The 13,781-nt window shown below is 36.8% G+C and overlaps 1 protein-coding gene and 1 long non-coding RNA gene across 5 annotated transcripts in view; one reads left to right on the top strand and one right to left on the bottom strand.

Annotated features, from left to right (window-relative positions):
* LOC131702734 (uncharacterized) overlaps positions 1-13,781 on the bottom strand; it is a 224,231-nt gene that overhangs the window by 17,896 nt on the left and 192,554 nt on the right. The window lies entirely within an intron of this gene.
* LOC117394900 (leucine-rich repeat and fibronectin type III domain-containing protein 1-like protein) overlaps positions 1-13,781 on the top strand; it is a 45,441-nt gene that overhangs the window by 9,704 nt on the left and 21,956 nt on the right. For 3 of the 4 annotated variants that reach the window (XM_033993617.3, XM_033993608.3, XM_059004625.1), the window contains exons 2-3: positions 6,864-7,029; positions 9,429-9,513. In XM_033993617.3, the coding sequence (XP_033849508.1) occupies positions 9,492-9,513 (22 nt within the window). In that variant the 5' untranslated portion in view covers positions 6,864-7,029; positions 9,429-9,491. The remainder of the gene's footprint in view (positions 1-6,863; positions 7,030-9,428; positions 9,514-13,781) is intronic. The other variant, XM_034911392.2, reaches the window with a different exon arrangement.

Raw genomic sequence — 13,781 nt, 5'->3', positions numbered from 1 at the left:
CAAACAGCAGGCTACAAGTACCAATTAACAGTGTATTTACCTTATTCACACCACCCACAGAAGCATGTCAGCAACACGCATCCCCTGCCACGGCTGTACATGTGAAATTAGAGGTACAGCATGTTGAAAAAGAGAATGCACTGATATGACATGGGCATGAGCAGTTTAATGGATAACCGGCATTTAAGACCTAGATGACAATGTAAGCAAATGAGGTGTTAGTATCATGGTAAAGTATATTACGATGACTGATTTACAGTATGTGGCATAACTTCTTCTGTTCTCAAGATGTACAATTGCGGCATAGAGACAGACCCTCTAGACTCGTAGAATCTAATACCCTGAATAATCTTTGCTACGTAATGGATATGTGGGTTTCTACATATACGCAGAAAATGTTCAGTATCTGTCAAATGCATTTGGGACATTTTTATTTTATCAAATCAAAAGATCTAAATTTTCATGCACAAACTTTACAGAGCATTATTTCAGGGTCTGCATTAAGCACACAGCAGCCATTGTCTGTTTTCTATAGCCTGCACTCCGCATTCCCCTGACTGTGCAAATTTCTTGCTGAATTGACAAATAACATTGAGAACTCGGGAAGAAACATACAATGACCTGCATAAAATATGGATTACCTACTAGCTTGGCTAAAAGAATTGGTCCTTTTGCTCAACCACTAGAGCCCTAGCTTTAGCACTAGAAGGTCAAAGCTTCTGAGCAAAGTTGTTTCGTTCAAATTGAGTGTTTAATTATGCTATTACAACATTACTAATAATATAGAACTGCTAAAGAACTAATGTATTATTTTAAATAATGATGTTAGCTAAAAATATAGACCCCTTTCAGCGCATTCTCCATATTCCTTACACTTTAGGTTGGCCAATTAGAATATGAAGGAATTTACATTTCTATGCTTTTTCATCAATCATTTTGACATTTCTCTCTGCCGGAGTTGAATTTAAACCATCTTGTGATGTGTTATCCTTTTAAAGCTATGTTAGAATATTAACTATTAATTAAGTTGTAAATATCATGGCCTTGCACGTTTAAAAAAAACATGAATTATTAAAAACAATTTTGCCTAGCTAGAAATGCAGTGCCCCCCATACTGATACCAATGTACTACCCTGAAGAAACCTAATAAAACTACCAGAAGACAGCATACAACTACCAGAAGACAGAACATAATTTACAATTGTAATGTGAAGATACTTATTCTTTTAAAAAGTTTGTAACTAACAAAGTATTTTCATAACTATTACCCATCATGTTTATATGCATTTATATTTGTTAAATAGTCAATTTATGCAGGAAAAACTTTAACTAAAACATGTATATGATGCTACATTAGGTTAACAGAATCTCTATTTGTAACCCATGCCCAAGACATGCAAGTGCAGCTCATTTCCTGAGAATAAGGCATACAAACCGAGAACTTCCTGTTACCTTCTTTAACTTTATTTTGAAAGCTTCCAGTCAATAGGGGAATCAGCTGACTGGTTAATAACAGGAAAGAAGCCATTGAAGAGGTGGGAACAATTACATCATCCAAGTGAAACAACCAAGGAAGTGCAACACACTGAAAACAAGGAATGCAAACAGAGATGTCTTTAACCTAAACTAGTACTAGATATCATGTTTTAAAATGAAAATACATGCTTACTTTAACACGTGTTTCTTTAAATACTGTGCATTTCAGACCTTTGCGGCTAAAGGAAGTGTAAAACAGATATATGGAATTATTTTGTCAGCTACAATTGCACTGTGTATAAATGATCCTTTTTATATCGGTCTCGGCAATAAACCTGGCCATATGGGAATTATCATGTCAGCATGATCTCTGCTTCCAACACAGAAGTCCCTTTGATGGTTTTATGTTTGTGCTGCTCGGCTTTGATTGACTTGGATGTGGGCCCAAGAGAGGTATAAGCGGAAAGTGATTCCCAATTCACCTTCAAAGTGTCTGTATCCTCAACTGGAACCTGCTCCAGGCTTAATGCATTTATTTCTGTTGAAATAACCTTTAGCTTCCTCCCAGCCCTGTCTTTCTTAAAAACACCTGCACTGTAATACCGGCATTAGCTGAAGGAAATGCATCCCCTCCTTAAAACTAGAGCAGCAAAGAACTTCTGGAAAGATTAGAGGAATGGAGTACGAGAGAGATCTGCTGACACATATCAAATTCTCTTCAATGGCAATGCAGCAATGGCACTAATGCAATGTACTATGGGGTAATGGTTTCACATACTACTAATAGGATGTCAGTGATAAAAATCAATGCATTGCAATACATTCCTTAACAGTCCTTAATGTCAGGTGAATTAGGCCCTGGACAGTACATTGCTATACAAAAAGCAGCTCTCAATTTTCTATTTGTCAGCATTCACATGAGTAGATACATCCTAATGCCTTTGACAACTAATGCATTGGCATGACTTTGTTGAAATCACTCAGGATCGGTAATGCAAATGAAGAGGAAGTTAACACATTCGCACGTGTTTTTGACGCAGAGGTTGGCGAAATAGATCAGCAAAGGCACACAAACAAGTTGTACGTTTTCAAAAACAGTTACTCAGGCATAGTTAGCTAGGGGCAATATATGCAATCTGTACACCTCTACATGATGAATTGTCCTTCAGGTTACAGATAGCCACGTCATCCAGATCATGATGAGAATCACACTGTTAACATCTGTGTTAAATTCCCCAAGCCTGACTGTGATTCTGTGCATCCTAGACAACTCCACCCCTTATGTGTCTTCCCTGTAGGTATATACAGTAGAGTTGTTAAGCGCGTTGTCTTATAAAAGCACATTTTTAATGGCGAGTGGCTTGGAACCTGGTTCCAGGAAACCGGGAGACCTAGTTTGAGGCAACTTTACTGTATCAAACCCCAAATCTCCCGTGGTGTGCCGTGCAGCGGCCTGAAACGTAGTCTGCTGAAACCAAGTTCAAGCCACAAAGTGGCTTCATGTTCCCTCAGCTTTAGAAGCATCCAAGCAAAAGTAATAGAGGTAGACACAGGGAAGCAACAACCAGTACAGGAAAAGAAAAAAAAAGTTTCTAGTGGAACAGTCCAAAGAGCTATCTGATTGATGCCTGGTGCTTTGGTTTTCACTGTATTTCAAGAACAGCTGATGTATTGACTTGAAAATTGAATGCATAACAACTGCCAATGGGGAATCACTTGAGTGACCTTGACTTGACCACAATTGTTCAAAAACAGCTGAATGAACTTCTTTTAAATCTGATTGAGCTGATTCGATTTCTGACACGATCTGATCAAAGGTGACTGACTGGTGGCTTTTTAATTAGCCAGTGGGTTCATAATTATGTGCCGTATGTTTATTGTCTGAATGAATGTGAATTGCAATATACCTTTAATACCCTATCAATGCTCAAATGGTTAGGCTTACCATATGACTTCATGTACACTAGGACAGTTTGGGACAGCTTTTCAACTCACTCCCCAGTGCATTCTGGTAAGTGCAGTCCTGCTGTGAAAGGTACCGGAGACAGTTCAAATGTACCCGAATGCATTGAAATGTGAGTTGAAAAACCTGAACTGTCCCAAACTGTCCTAGTGTATGTGGAGTCATATGGTAACCATACCAATGGTCTATCCTGAGCTAAAACATAAATCAATAGATTCATAAACTCAGATCTTGGTTCGCTGCAATACAAAAACATGAGAGAAAAGACCCAAACCATTACACAGAACACAAATGGTATTTGGAAGCATGATTAGGACAGCCTTCTAATCAATGTCTGTCATATTGGGATATTGACTTTTGCTGAGTCATGGTAGGTTATTGTACAAGTCGCAATGCTTAGCAGTTTAATGAAAGCACTGCGTAAGATCCCAACCTGCTAGCGAATCAAATGATGACCCTAAACACAGCGAGAGCTCAGTTCTCTGTTAGGAAAGGCTACTTCTCTGATCTTTGCATGCAATACAGCCTTTGCTGCAGCCCCAGTACAATAGATATTAAAAAAGTAAACTTTTCTCACTTTCAGGCACTGTTTTAACACCCTTATCTCCGTTAACCAGTCCTTGAAAGAATTCAGGCCAGGGTTGGAGTGACTTGCGATGTGATGTAGCCTGCGGGTGGGTGTTCAATTAGCTCTGGAAAAGAAGCTCATCCTTTATTAGAGGGTTATTGGAATCTCCATTTTAAATTCAGGTCACCTTGGTTTGTAGTGGCAGACATAGTAGAAGCTAAATTTGATTTTGAAACAAAGAATCAAAAGAGAAGACAGCTTCACAAAAGGAATTTGTTTTTCCATGGTTTGAATGAAATGAAGAAGGCTGTTCAGTCCTGTCACTTCCTGGATTAAAGTTCAAAGCCAGTTCAAAACCAGGATAAAGGCAGACTTGGGGAAAAAAGGATAATTCAATATTGGAATCACATACTGTACTGTAACCCACAACCACTGCTGAACAGCGATTGGACACCCCAGCTTTATACATTTATGAAACTATATTTTTAATCAGAGTGGTTCTGAGTTAGTCCTAAATATTGCACTTGAATCCATTTTTTATAACTGTCTTCCAAATGAATGCCCATTGCTTTATTTCCTCTTTCAAAAGTGTTATGCTTTCACCTTTAATAATGCTGTCTCTGTATTTGCCTGTGTTTGTTTGGATTGCATAAAAAAAGTAGCCCACAAAATACCAAGTCGGACTTCATGAAAATGGTGAAAGTCATGGTAATTACGTTGGACCTAAACTTTAAGTAGGTTTATGTTATATGAAAAATTACGCTTAGTTCTGATTAATTCTTTCCCCTGTGCCACTGTGACGGAATAGATCCTATGGGACAATTTAAGTATGCATTAATATATATTTGTATTGTTCACGCAATTTTTCATAAAGATCCTAGGAAGCACGGGTTGCTGTCTGTGACATTTGTATGCAATTAGTCTTTCAGTCACCTTTTTTATGGTGCAGGGGAGTTTTAGCAAGTCATTAACTGATTGGATGTAGGCCACAGTGGTTTATAACATACTGTGTCCTTACCCTACGGGATCATAGATCTCCTGAATATATTATGAATAGGGAGATTTATTTCGAAATATGTAAGCCTTTAATTGAAAACACAAAATCAACACAATCCAGTCTGTCCAAATGCTTTTAATACATGTGTACAATTAGCAGGGAGTTTATGACATTTAATAAGGCATCTGGAGCTGAGGAATTATCAGTGCTGACATTTTACAGTTGTATTTGATATTTAATCCCTGTGTAGGTATTACCTCCAAATACCTTTGCAAAATGTATCAACTATTTCTCGTCGGATTCGGCTCCACTATGTCTAAAAATCAAGAAAATGTCTACACAAATTTTTCTGGATCCATAAAGTTGCATATGTGGTCCTTAAAAGCATACTACAGTAAATTCTCACTTTAGTTTTGCAGTTTTTACAGAACATCATCTTTCATGTACATTAAATAATACAGTATACTTTCAGTTGGGAATTTACTTACATTTTCCCCTTGAAAAACTCAGATTCCCAGCCTGCCCTTGGACACACCCTACTTCCTAGTTATTAACTAACCAGCTGCTTCTATTCATGACTGAGCTAATTAAAAGCCAGTCATTGAGGCCTTTAGAGCCACTACAGCCACTAGTCAGGAAATCTTTTGGAACACACAAAGAGGCTGCAATTGACCTCAGGAAGAATTAGTTGCGAAAAGGTTTTTGAAATAGCTGCTTCAAATTAACCCTTTGGAGTGACTCCATTGGCATTCAAGGCCTATGTGTGCAGTCAAAAAGAAACAAAAATGATTTCATTAACCCTGTAGATGCCAACAGCATTGTGGATGTTGCTAGTTTGTATTCTGTGAAGGCTTTAGAAAGGTAAATGCACTGCAATTATCATTGTACGGTACCTTTGTCTTATACCTTGGTCGGCTCGCGTCTAATTACATTTACAATTAGTGTTTTATTTTTTTCAAACAGTGTGCAGAGGGCATCTCATTCCAGCACACAATCGAGAGCCGAAGCAGGATTTGCTTGTGAATAAAGAGTAATTTGATTAGAACAAGCGTTACATGAGTCAAGACATGCATTCCTAATAGGGGAAGTGGCGCTACAGATTACCTTGGGAACAAACTTTAATATCATTACACTAGAGGATTTTAAACAACTTGAATATTTTCAGACTGTATAATTTCAGATTTTATAAGAGAACCTTGACTCAAACTTAACAAAACATGTCATGCTGCTTTACCATAGCCTACAGAACTTGGTACCATTATGAGCTACACATAATGCTTTTTTTCTGTTTTAAATACTAGAATACATTATTTGACTTTTTAATTTTTTAATGTTTATTTATTTATTTTTTTCTTTGGTAAAACTATCAAACAAAATCCAATTTAACAATTTTTCGGTCAATTTTTTAAGTTTACCAGTATGTTATATTGTATAAGAGAAAACTACAGGGTTTGCATGTGAATTGTTTCTTTTTTTTTAATTTATGAAATGTAAAATAGATATATCTTATTTTTTACAAGCACAAATTCATCTGGATAATATAGTTCTCAGTGACACTTTAAAACAATGGCCACAAATTCCAAATTAATTCTGGCAGAATACCACAGGAATAACACCTGTATATCAATGTGATCAACGCAATTTGTTACAAAGAAACATGGAATGAAACCGCATAATTAAATATACAAGAATTAACAGGACTGCAGTCAAAATGAATTACTTCAGAACTCTGATGAAGTGCAGAAGATCTTCAAGTGTTATTGCTGTGATATTCAGCCGAAATTCTTTAAGAATTTGTGGGCATTATTTTAAACCGTTTTTCTCTATTCTGATTTCTGATATTCCTTTCTTTCCCACAGACCCATGGACAGCACCTCACACTGTAAGATTTATGTCTAGCTCCTCAGGGAGCGAATACTAACTCTCCCAAGCCATTGTCACTTTACCCAGACCCACAGTCTGTATGTAGCTGCCTGGGTTCCAACCCCACTCTGCCAGCCTCAGACACTCAGCAAACAGATAGAGGTAAGAACTGTTCTTCCAATAGTTTAGTCTATTTCAGTGAGTTTAATCTAAACAGTTTCATACCTGAACACCATGTATGGAAACAGATAATTAAATGTTATTCAAAGCCAATAACTGATTTTTTAAAATGGTTAATTCTGCTGTGTATTTTCATAGTGGTTGAGTGGTCACAATGATTTTATACATATTATATACAATGTACTTAATGTATAAATCTTTTTGCACAATATATGTAAGTACACAATTGTATCAGAAAAGGGTTTGGTTTAGAGTTAGGGTTAGGGGGGTTACATTTAGATTAGGGTTTTATCATGCAAAAACAATGTCCACATTAAGTACACTAACTATGCATAATAACAACAACAGTGAGATTAATATAAATATACCTAAAATGGTTGTAGCGAACAAAATAATGTCATCTTACATTGGGTCTGAAATGTGCAGTTTTGAAAGAAACACACTTTATTGAAGACACATATTACAGTTTTAAAGATTATACGTGGTATTACGCTAGTTAAAAATTCTGAGTCTACCTGCCTTCCTGGAAATCTGTAACTGTTTATTGGTCATTTTACCTGTATTCTGAGTATTGGTTGTCAGTTGTTATGGTTACTGACAGGAAAAAGGGGTTCTGGGGGGGGGTAGGGGCAATTTCACTCTCCAGGTTATCAAGAACCAAGACTATCTGAAAGCAAGGCCTAAAAACAGATGTCTTGAACCTAGTGTACGTAGTTCCAGATATCATGATTTGAAATGTCACCTAAACCACATTTGAAACCTGCAGCGAATAGACATGCATGGTGTGGATCATTTCTTAAATTGCACTTTAAAGGGTTAGGCGGAGCAGAGGGCGAATTCTCTAGCCTGCCATGCATTCTCTGAAGACCTAGGTTCGAATCCAGTTCCAGCTCTTTAGTGGACTCAACCTTGACAATAATTATAGAACTATGTGTATGGATTTTAAATGGTAAGAGCCTTACTCTACATTAGTTTCTCTGATGTATTTCAGTGAGGGGGGGAGAGCACTTCAAGAGCACAAATGAAGCATGATCTCCATCTAGGATCTATGCTGCAGCAAAGCATTCCTGTCTCTGCAATTGAGTGTTGTCTGTGTGCTTGGAAGGGCAAGTTAACATTAGAGAGATTGCTAGACTGTCTCATAGGGCAGCCCGGTAAAACCCTGCAGTGTTTTATTTATTTATTTATTTATTTATTTATTTATTTATTTTATATTGAAGTAGTTATTCTTCTTGCACCGGACAGGGCAATCAGAGACTCAGTCTTGAAATATTCTGTCCGCGCACAGATATCCAACTTCTGGGGCATGCATGGAACATAGATGCTACTGCCTGCGGCTGGCTATTTGAAATTTAATCATTGGTGTTAAAGGGTTAACCATGTGAACTATAACCTACAGGGGTATCCTTTGATAAAAGCATGGTTGTTACCGTTACCATAAAATGACTATCGACATTCATCCTGGTGCCATAATCTACAGAACATTTTTGAAGTCTTGAGTTAAAGGACTGATAATTCAAAGTTGTGCTGAGGGCTAATTCACTAAACTTTCATTACTGGAGGCTTGAAATCAGTTGGTTTTTGTTCACCACTTAATTCAGACTGCTTAAAAAAGGACCTGATTTGCAGTAACTGTACATGAAAAGTACATAGTTCCTCATACCTAATCACGTCTTGTCATGTAGGTCCCTGGTCTGATTGCAACTAGACCATTGGAGGAAAATTGAACCACAGGAAGTGATTAGGTACCGGGAAGGAGAGGCAAGCTGCATTAAAAAAATATCATTACTGGTGCTTATAAGAAAATAGATTTAAAAGACTTTGTCATCATTCCTTTTCAGGGTTAAACAGCTTAATTAGTACCGCATTGGCATACATTTATATTAAGAAGTTAATGAGCTGTTGAAACGCTGCATTAAAAGGTGACTTGAGTTTTTCCTGTTCAACTAACTTTAAATTATCAGTGGGGAGTGCAGGTGAAAAGCAGCATTGCAGTATTTTTTTTTCTTTGCATTTGACTTTGCAGATTTTATTTTTAGATGGAGCCATGCTGAAATTTGTTGGATGGAGCTAATTGTACTTTTTTGCCTCATCTCATTACATGGCTCTGTGTTGAGAAGTCTGCATATATGCTTCCATCTACCATATCTATCTGCTAGTAATATACTGGTATTTTAATGGTACCACAATAGTATTTTAAGAACCTATTTAAGAACCATAGTCAGAATGTTCTTTTTGTCTGACAAGGATGAGAAAAAAAACAAACAAAAAAAAAACTACTTCATATACATAACATGTACAATAAAATGTATTTTTCCATGAATTGAATGACAAAAAAAACTACCGTTCTTAACAACAGTGTCACCACTCCTGTTCCTCAGATTAGTTGGCCCACTCAAACAACAAAGTAAGAAAACTCAACTTACAAGCAGATGACCACTTAAATGGGAGCGACTGTAAATCAAGGTCAGTATGTTTGATCGAGAAACAAAAATGCTATCCCTCTTCCTTAATTACAAGATCTGCTACCTTTTAGCTTACAAATGAACCCTTGAATATCAATATAATACCTGTTTTGTATTCTGTAATATATGCAACCTTCATCTGTCTGTTGCAAATTTTAGTCAAGAGGAAGACAAATAGATAAAGGGATTGTAGTAGCCACTCACTTTTGCTGCCCATGGTTGTCCTAACCTATTGACAGTGTTATGGCAGGTGGTTCCATTCCACCCCCTTAGACACCTAGGGCTATTTTTTTACAAAACTAGACCCAAACAACAAATATATTTCAAGTCCTCTCAGTGTGTTTTGCTTTTTATTTTGAACCAAAGCATGTTATTTTATTTTCTCTCCTTTCCAAAAAAAAAAAAAAACACAACAGGAGCTGAATAAAAAATAATGGAGGAAACGCTTTGAAAATATGACCTCTGGTCTTCTATAGACCGCTTGTGTTGTTATTATTTTTTCTATCTTCTCCAATCCATGTGTGAATTGTATTTAAATATTCCTTTTATTTATCTTCTTCAAACACTTTTTTTCCCCTGGAATTCATTTCAGTGAGTCACTGCACTTGAACTGAAATATAATGGATATATTTAACTTACAGTAACTTTCTGAATATTTTTGCGGTCACTATACAAGGACAGGTATACAATTGAGTATAAAATCCCCCCCAAACTCGTCTATACAAAAGGTTTTCTGTGAATCTTGTTTCAAGTGAGCGTGAGAGTGAAAACCGTCTTGTGTCAGGGCTAAAAGCACCAAAGAAATCAAATCCATTTACTGATCAGATTAACACATGAGGAAGCTATCTGGATTATTTCATTGAAATGTAATAAGGGCTCAAGTGCACTTTGATCATGCATTATAAACCCCCCCCTTTCCTTGCAATGAAACCGAGATACTGCAACATCCTGAATAATAGAAAACTGGCTGCACTCTCTCTCTCTCTCTCTCTCTCTCTCTCTCTCTCTCTCTCTCTCTCTCTCTCTCTCTCTCTCTCTCTATATATATATATATATAGTTTTTATTGTGAGTCTCCCCCCCCCCCTCGTCTTTTTAAATCAGTTCAATTTAAAGTCCCAGTCTAGCAGGGAATTTCACAATAATCGCTGGGAAGCCGAAAAGGCCTTGAGTGTTTTTGTTTCACCAAGAGATTAGTTGCAGACTGGTATGAAATCAAATCTTTCAACTACCAAGCTAAAAGGAAAATAACAGTTTGGAAGTACATCGTTGTTTCTTTTTTTATATATATACATATGCGTACGGGTGTTCCAAAGTGTATTTTGTTTTCTCCTTTTTCAATAGGCAGCTTCAGTGATGTCACAATAGCGGCTTCGCCAAGCACTTAATTTAAAGTTGCCCATAGCAACTGCAATCTTTAAATATGTAAAAACTAAATAAATTTTATCTATCCTCATAAATAAATAGTCAATTAAATTAATTTATTTCAGCTTATATCATTATTTACCAAGCTTACTATCACATGTCCTTTAAACATGACTGCAAAGGGCGTGTAACAGTAAGTCAGTCAATGGAAAATCTCAGGGGGCGCATAAACCACCTCATTTCAGAAATTCAACTATTTGAAGGTTTAAAATGGTTATTTTTGCCGGCAGAGTAACACACATACTGGGATATTAAACATGTAAGAAGATAAATATTATAGAGAAAGTAGCTTTACTTTACATTGTCTTACTTAGTTGTACCCAGATATTGTGTTACAGTGTTTACACCTTGCTCTAGTTGTCGGTCAAGATTTATTTATTATTATTATTTATTTCTTAGCAGATGCCCTTATCCAGGGCGACTTACAATTGTTACAAGACATCACATTATTTTTTACATACAATTACCTGTTTATACAGTTGGGTTTTTACTGGAGCAATCTAGGTAAAGTACCTTACTCAAGGGTACAGCAGCAGTGTCCCCCCACCTCGGATTGAACCCACGACCCTCCGGTCAAGAGTCCAGAGCCCTAACCGCTACTCCACACTGCTGCCCCAACATGTACCATCTGAAGTTGAAGTTTCCTTTAGTTTTGCTGGCAGTCAACGCAATGCTCTGGATGGAGCTTGCACTTCCTAATGTCAAACCTGTTTGATCTAACCTATGTTTAATATGTCAGTGGCAGGGAAATAGAACTGAAGAGCAGCTCCTGAACTCAGATAAAATCAGCTTAACACAGATTTATATTCTTGACACTCTGCTTTTGAGACTACTTACAAACGTGCCCAGTGCCCATCATGTAGAACTGTGTGCAAATTATTTTTGTGATTTTTATTCCATTGCTGCCCACTGAAAGGTAAGATCATAAAACTCATTGAAAGAGTGACCCAAGTCCAATTCAGAAAGTGTAACTGTTGCGCATTTATTTGTATCGCCATTTCTTTCTTTGTTTTATTAAAGAGAAAAAAAAAATCAATTAAAAATCTCTGCAAACTCAGAGTTGTATTTTGTGGCCAGTGGGAGTTGAACCAAGTAGACTGGGCAAATAGCCCAAAACAAAACTACAGACATTAAATTGGTAATGCAATGCTACCGTGCTTACTGCCCAGTTCTGACAGAGCTGTTTGTCAATTGTTTTATTCTGCACTTGTAATAAATAATTGGAGACACAAGACTGAAGCACTAGTAGCAAAACCTCTAATGTGAAAGCTATAGCATTTTCCAAATGCCATATACTGTAGCCTACTGAACATGTTAATGGTATAATAACCAGAGCATTATATTTGACTGAGCAGCTCTAATGAAGGCATCCTTTTATTTACTTATTTTTAAACCACGCAATGCTCACACACACAAAAAAAGAAAGGTTATGTATATTTGTAAAGTTGAATGTTTATCAGATTATAACCAAATGCAATGCAAAATTATAGGAGGCTGGGGGTTTAGGATACAGTTTGGTGAAGATTGTTGCAATATCAAGCACTTATCACGTTTACCGTATGGATTGTGACAGACAGACATATGATATGGAGGTGGGGTGGGATTTGAACCGGGGACCTCGTAGTTACAAGCCCTTTTCTTTAACCACTGGACCACACAGCCTGGTATAGATCACTGCGCTCCACAATATAGCTTTTTTGAAGTACCCCATTTAAGGTTTTTAATGAGGTAACTTATTTGTAAATACATTGCACATGTTGTTATAATAATAATAATAATAATAATAATAATAATAATAATAATAATAATAATAATTTGTTAAAGCATCTTTCATGACAAGTCATCACCAAGCTCTGTACATAAGAACACAAAATAAAAATAAACAAGCAGAAAAATATCAAAACATTAAATCTAAAAAAAAGCCAAATAAATAACTTTTATAAAGCCATGTAATCTAAATAAAACCCCAATTATCAAGCATTACATTAATAGTTGACCTTGTTTTACCTTCCCCACATCTACTGCCCTCCAAATCAGGGTTTGATTGCTCGAGCAATGACATTATGAGGCTAAACACCATTTCAATTTTGAAGATACCTTCCAGACCTGGGGTCAATCATAATTCTAATACAATTAAAATTAAAGAAGAATTTTAATTCCATTTTCTGAATATATATATATTTTTTTAAATACTGGTCTGCGGGAGATAACTGGGTACTTTTAGCAGTGCAACACAGAGAAATGTCAGCAGTACCATAGAGAGCTCACAGCTCTTACTATTGACACGCAGCTCTCTCTAGGGTACGCCCAAAGCCCCAGCCTCGTTGCGCTGCATTGAAAACAGAAGTCCGTGTCCTGAGGCCAACCTGATTGATCTGATTGCGTGTTGTTTGCTTGTGGTCACATTGCTGGCTGCTCAGCTTGGCAGCTCTCAATCTGTGACACTAAACTGCCTCTAAGGGCTTCAGTTTCTAATCAGGGCAGCAGTGTGGAGTAGTGGTTAGGGCTCTGGACTCTTGACTGGAGGGTTGTGGGTTCAATCCCAGGTTGGGGACACTGCTGCTGTACCCTTGAACAAGATACTTTACCTAGATTGCTCCAGTAAAAAACCCAACTGTATAAATGGGTAATTGTATGTAAAAATAATGTGATATCTGTATAATGTGATATGTTGTAACAATTGTAAGTCGCCCTGGATAAGGGTGTCTGCTAAGAAATAAATAATAATAATCCAGCAGCCCCCATGCCAGAATTAATATTAGTAGTAGTAGCAGTTTTTGGTAACACTTTCCATTAAGTGTCTCTAATGACTGTGTATTTGCATAGTAATTACTTAGTAAATGCAT

Source organism: Acipenser ruthenus, chromosome 30 (genome assembly GCF_902713425.1).
Source record: "Acipenser ruthenus chromosome 30, fAciRut3.2 maternal haplotype, whole genome shotgun sequence".
In the NCBI taxonomy this organism is placed as follows: domain Eukaryota; kingdom Metazoa; phylum Chordata; class Actinopteri; order Acipenseriformes; family Acipenseridae; genus Acipenser; species Acipenser ruthenus.
This window is presented reverse-complemented; position numbering and strand designations above follow the sequence as displayed.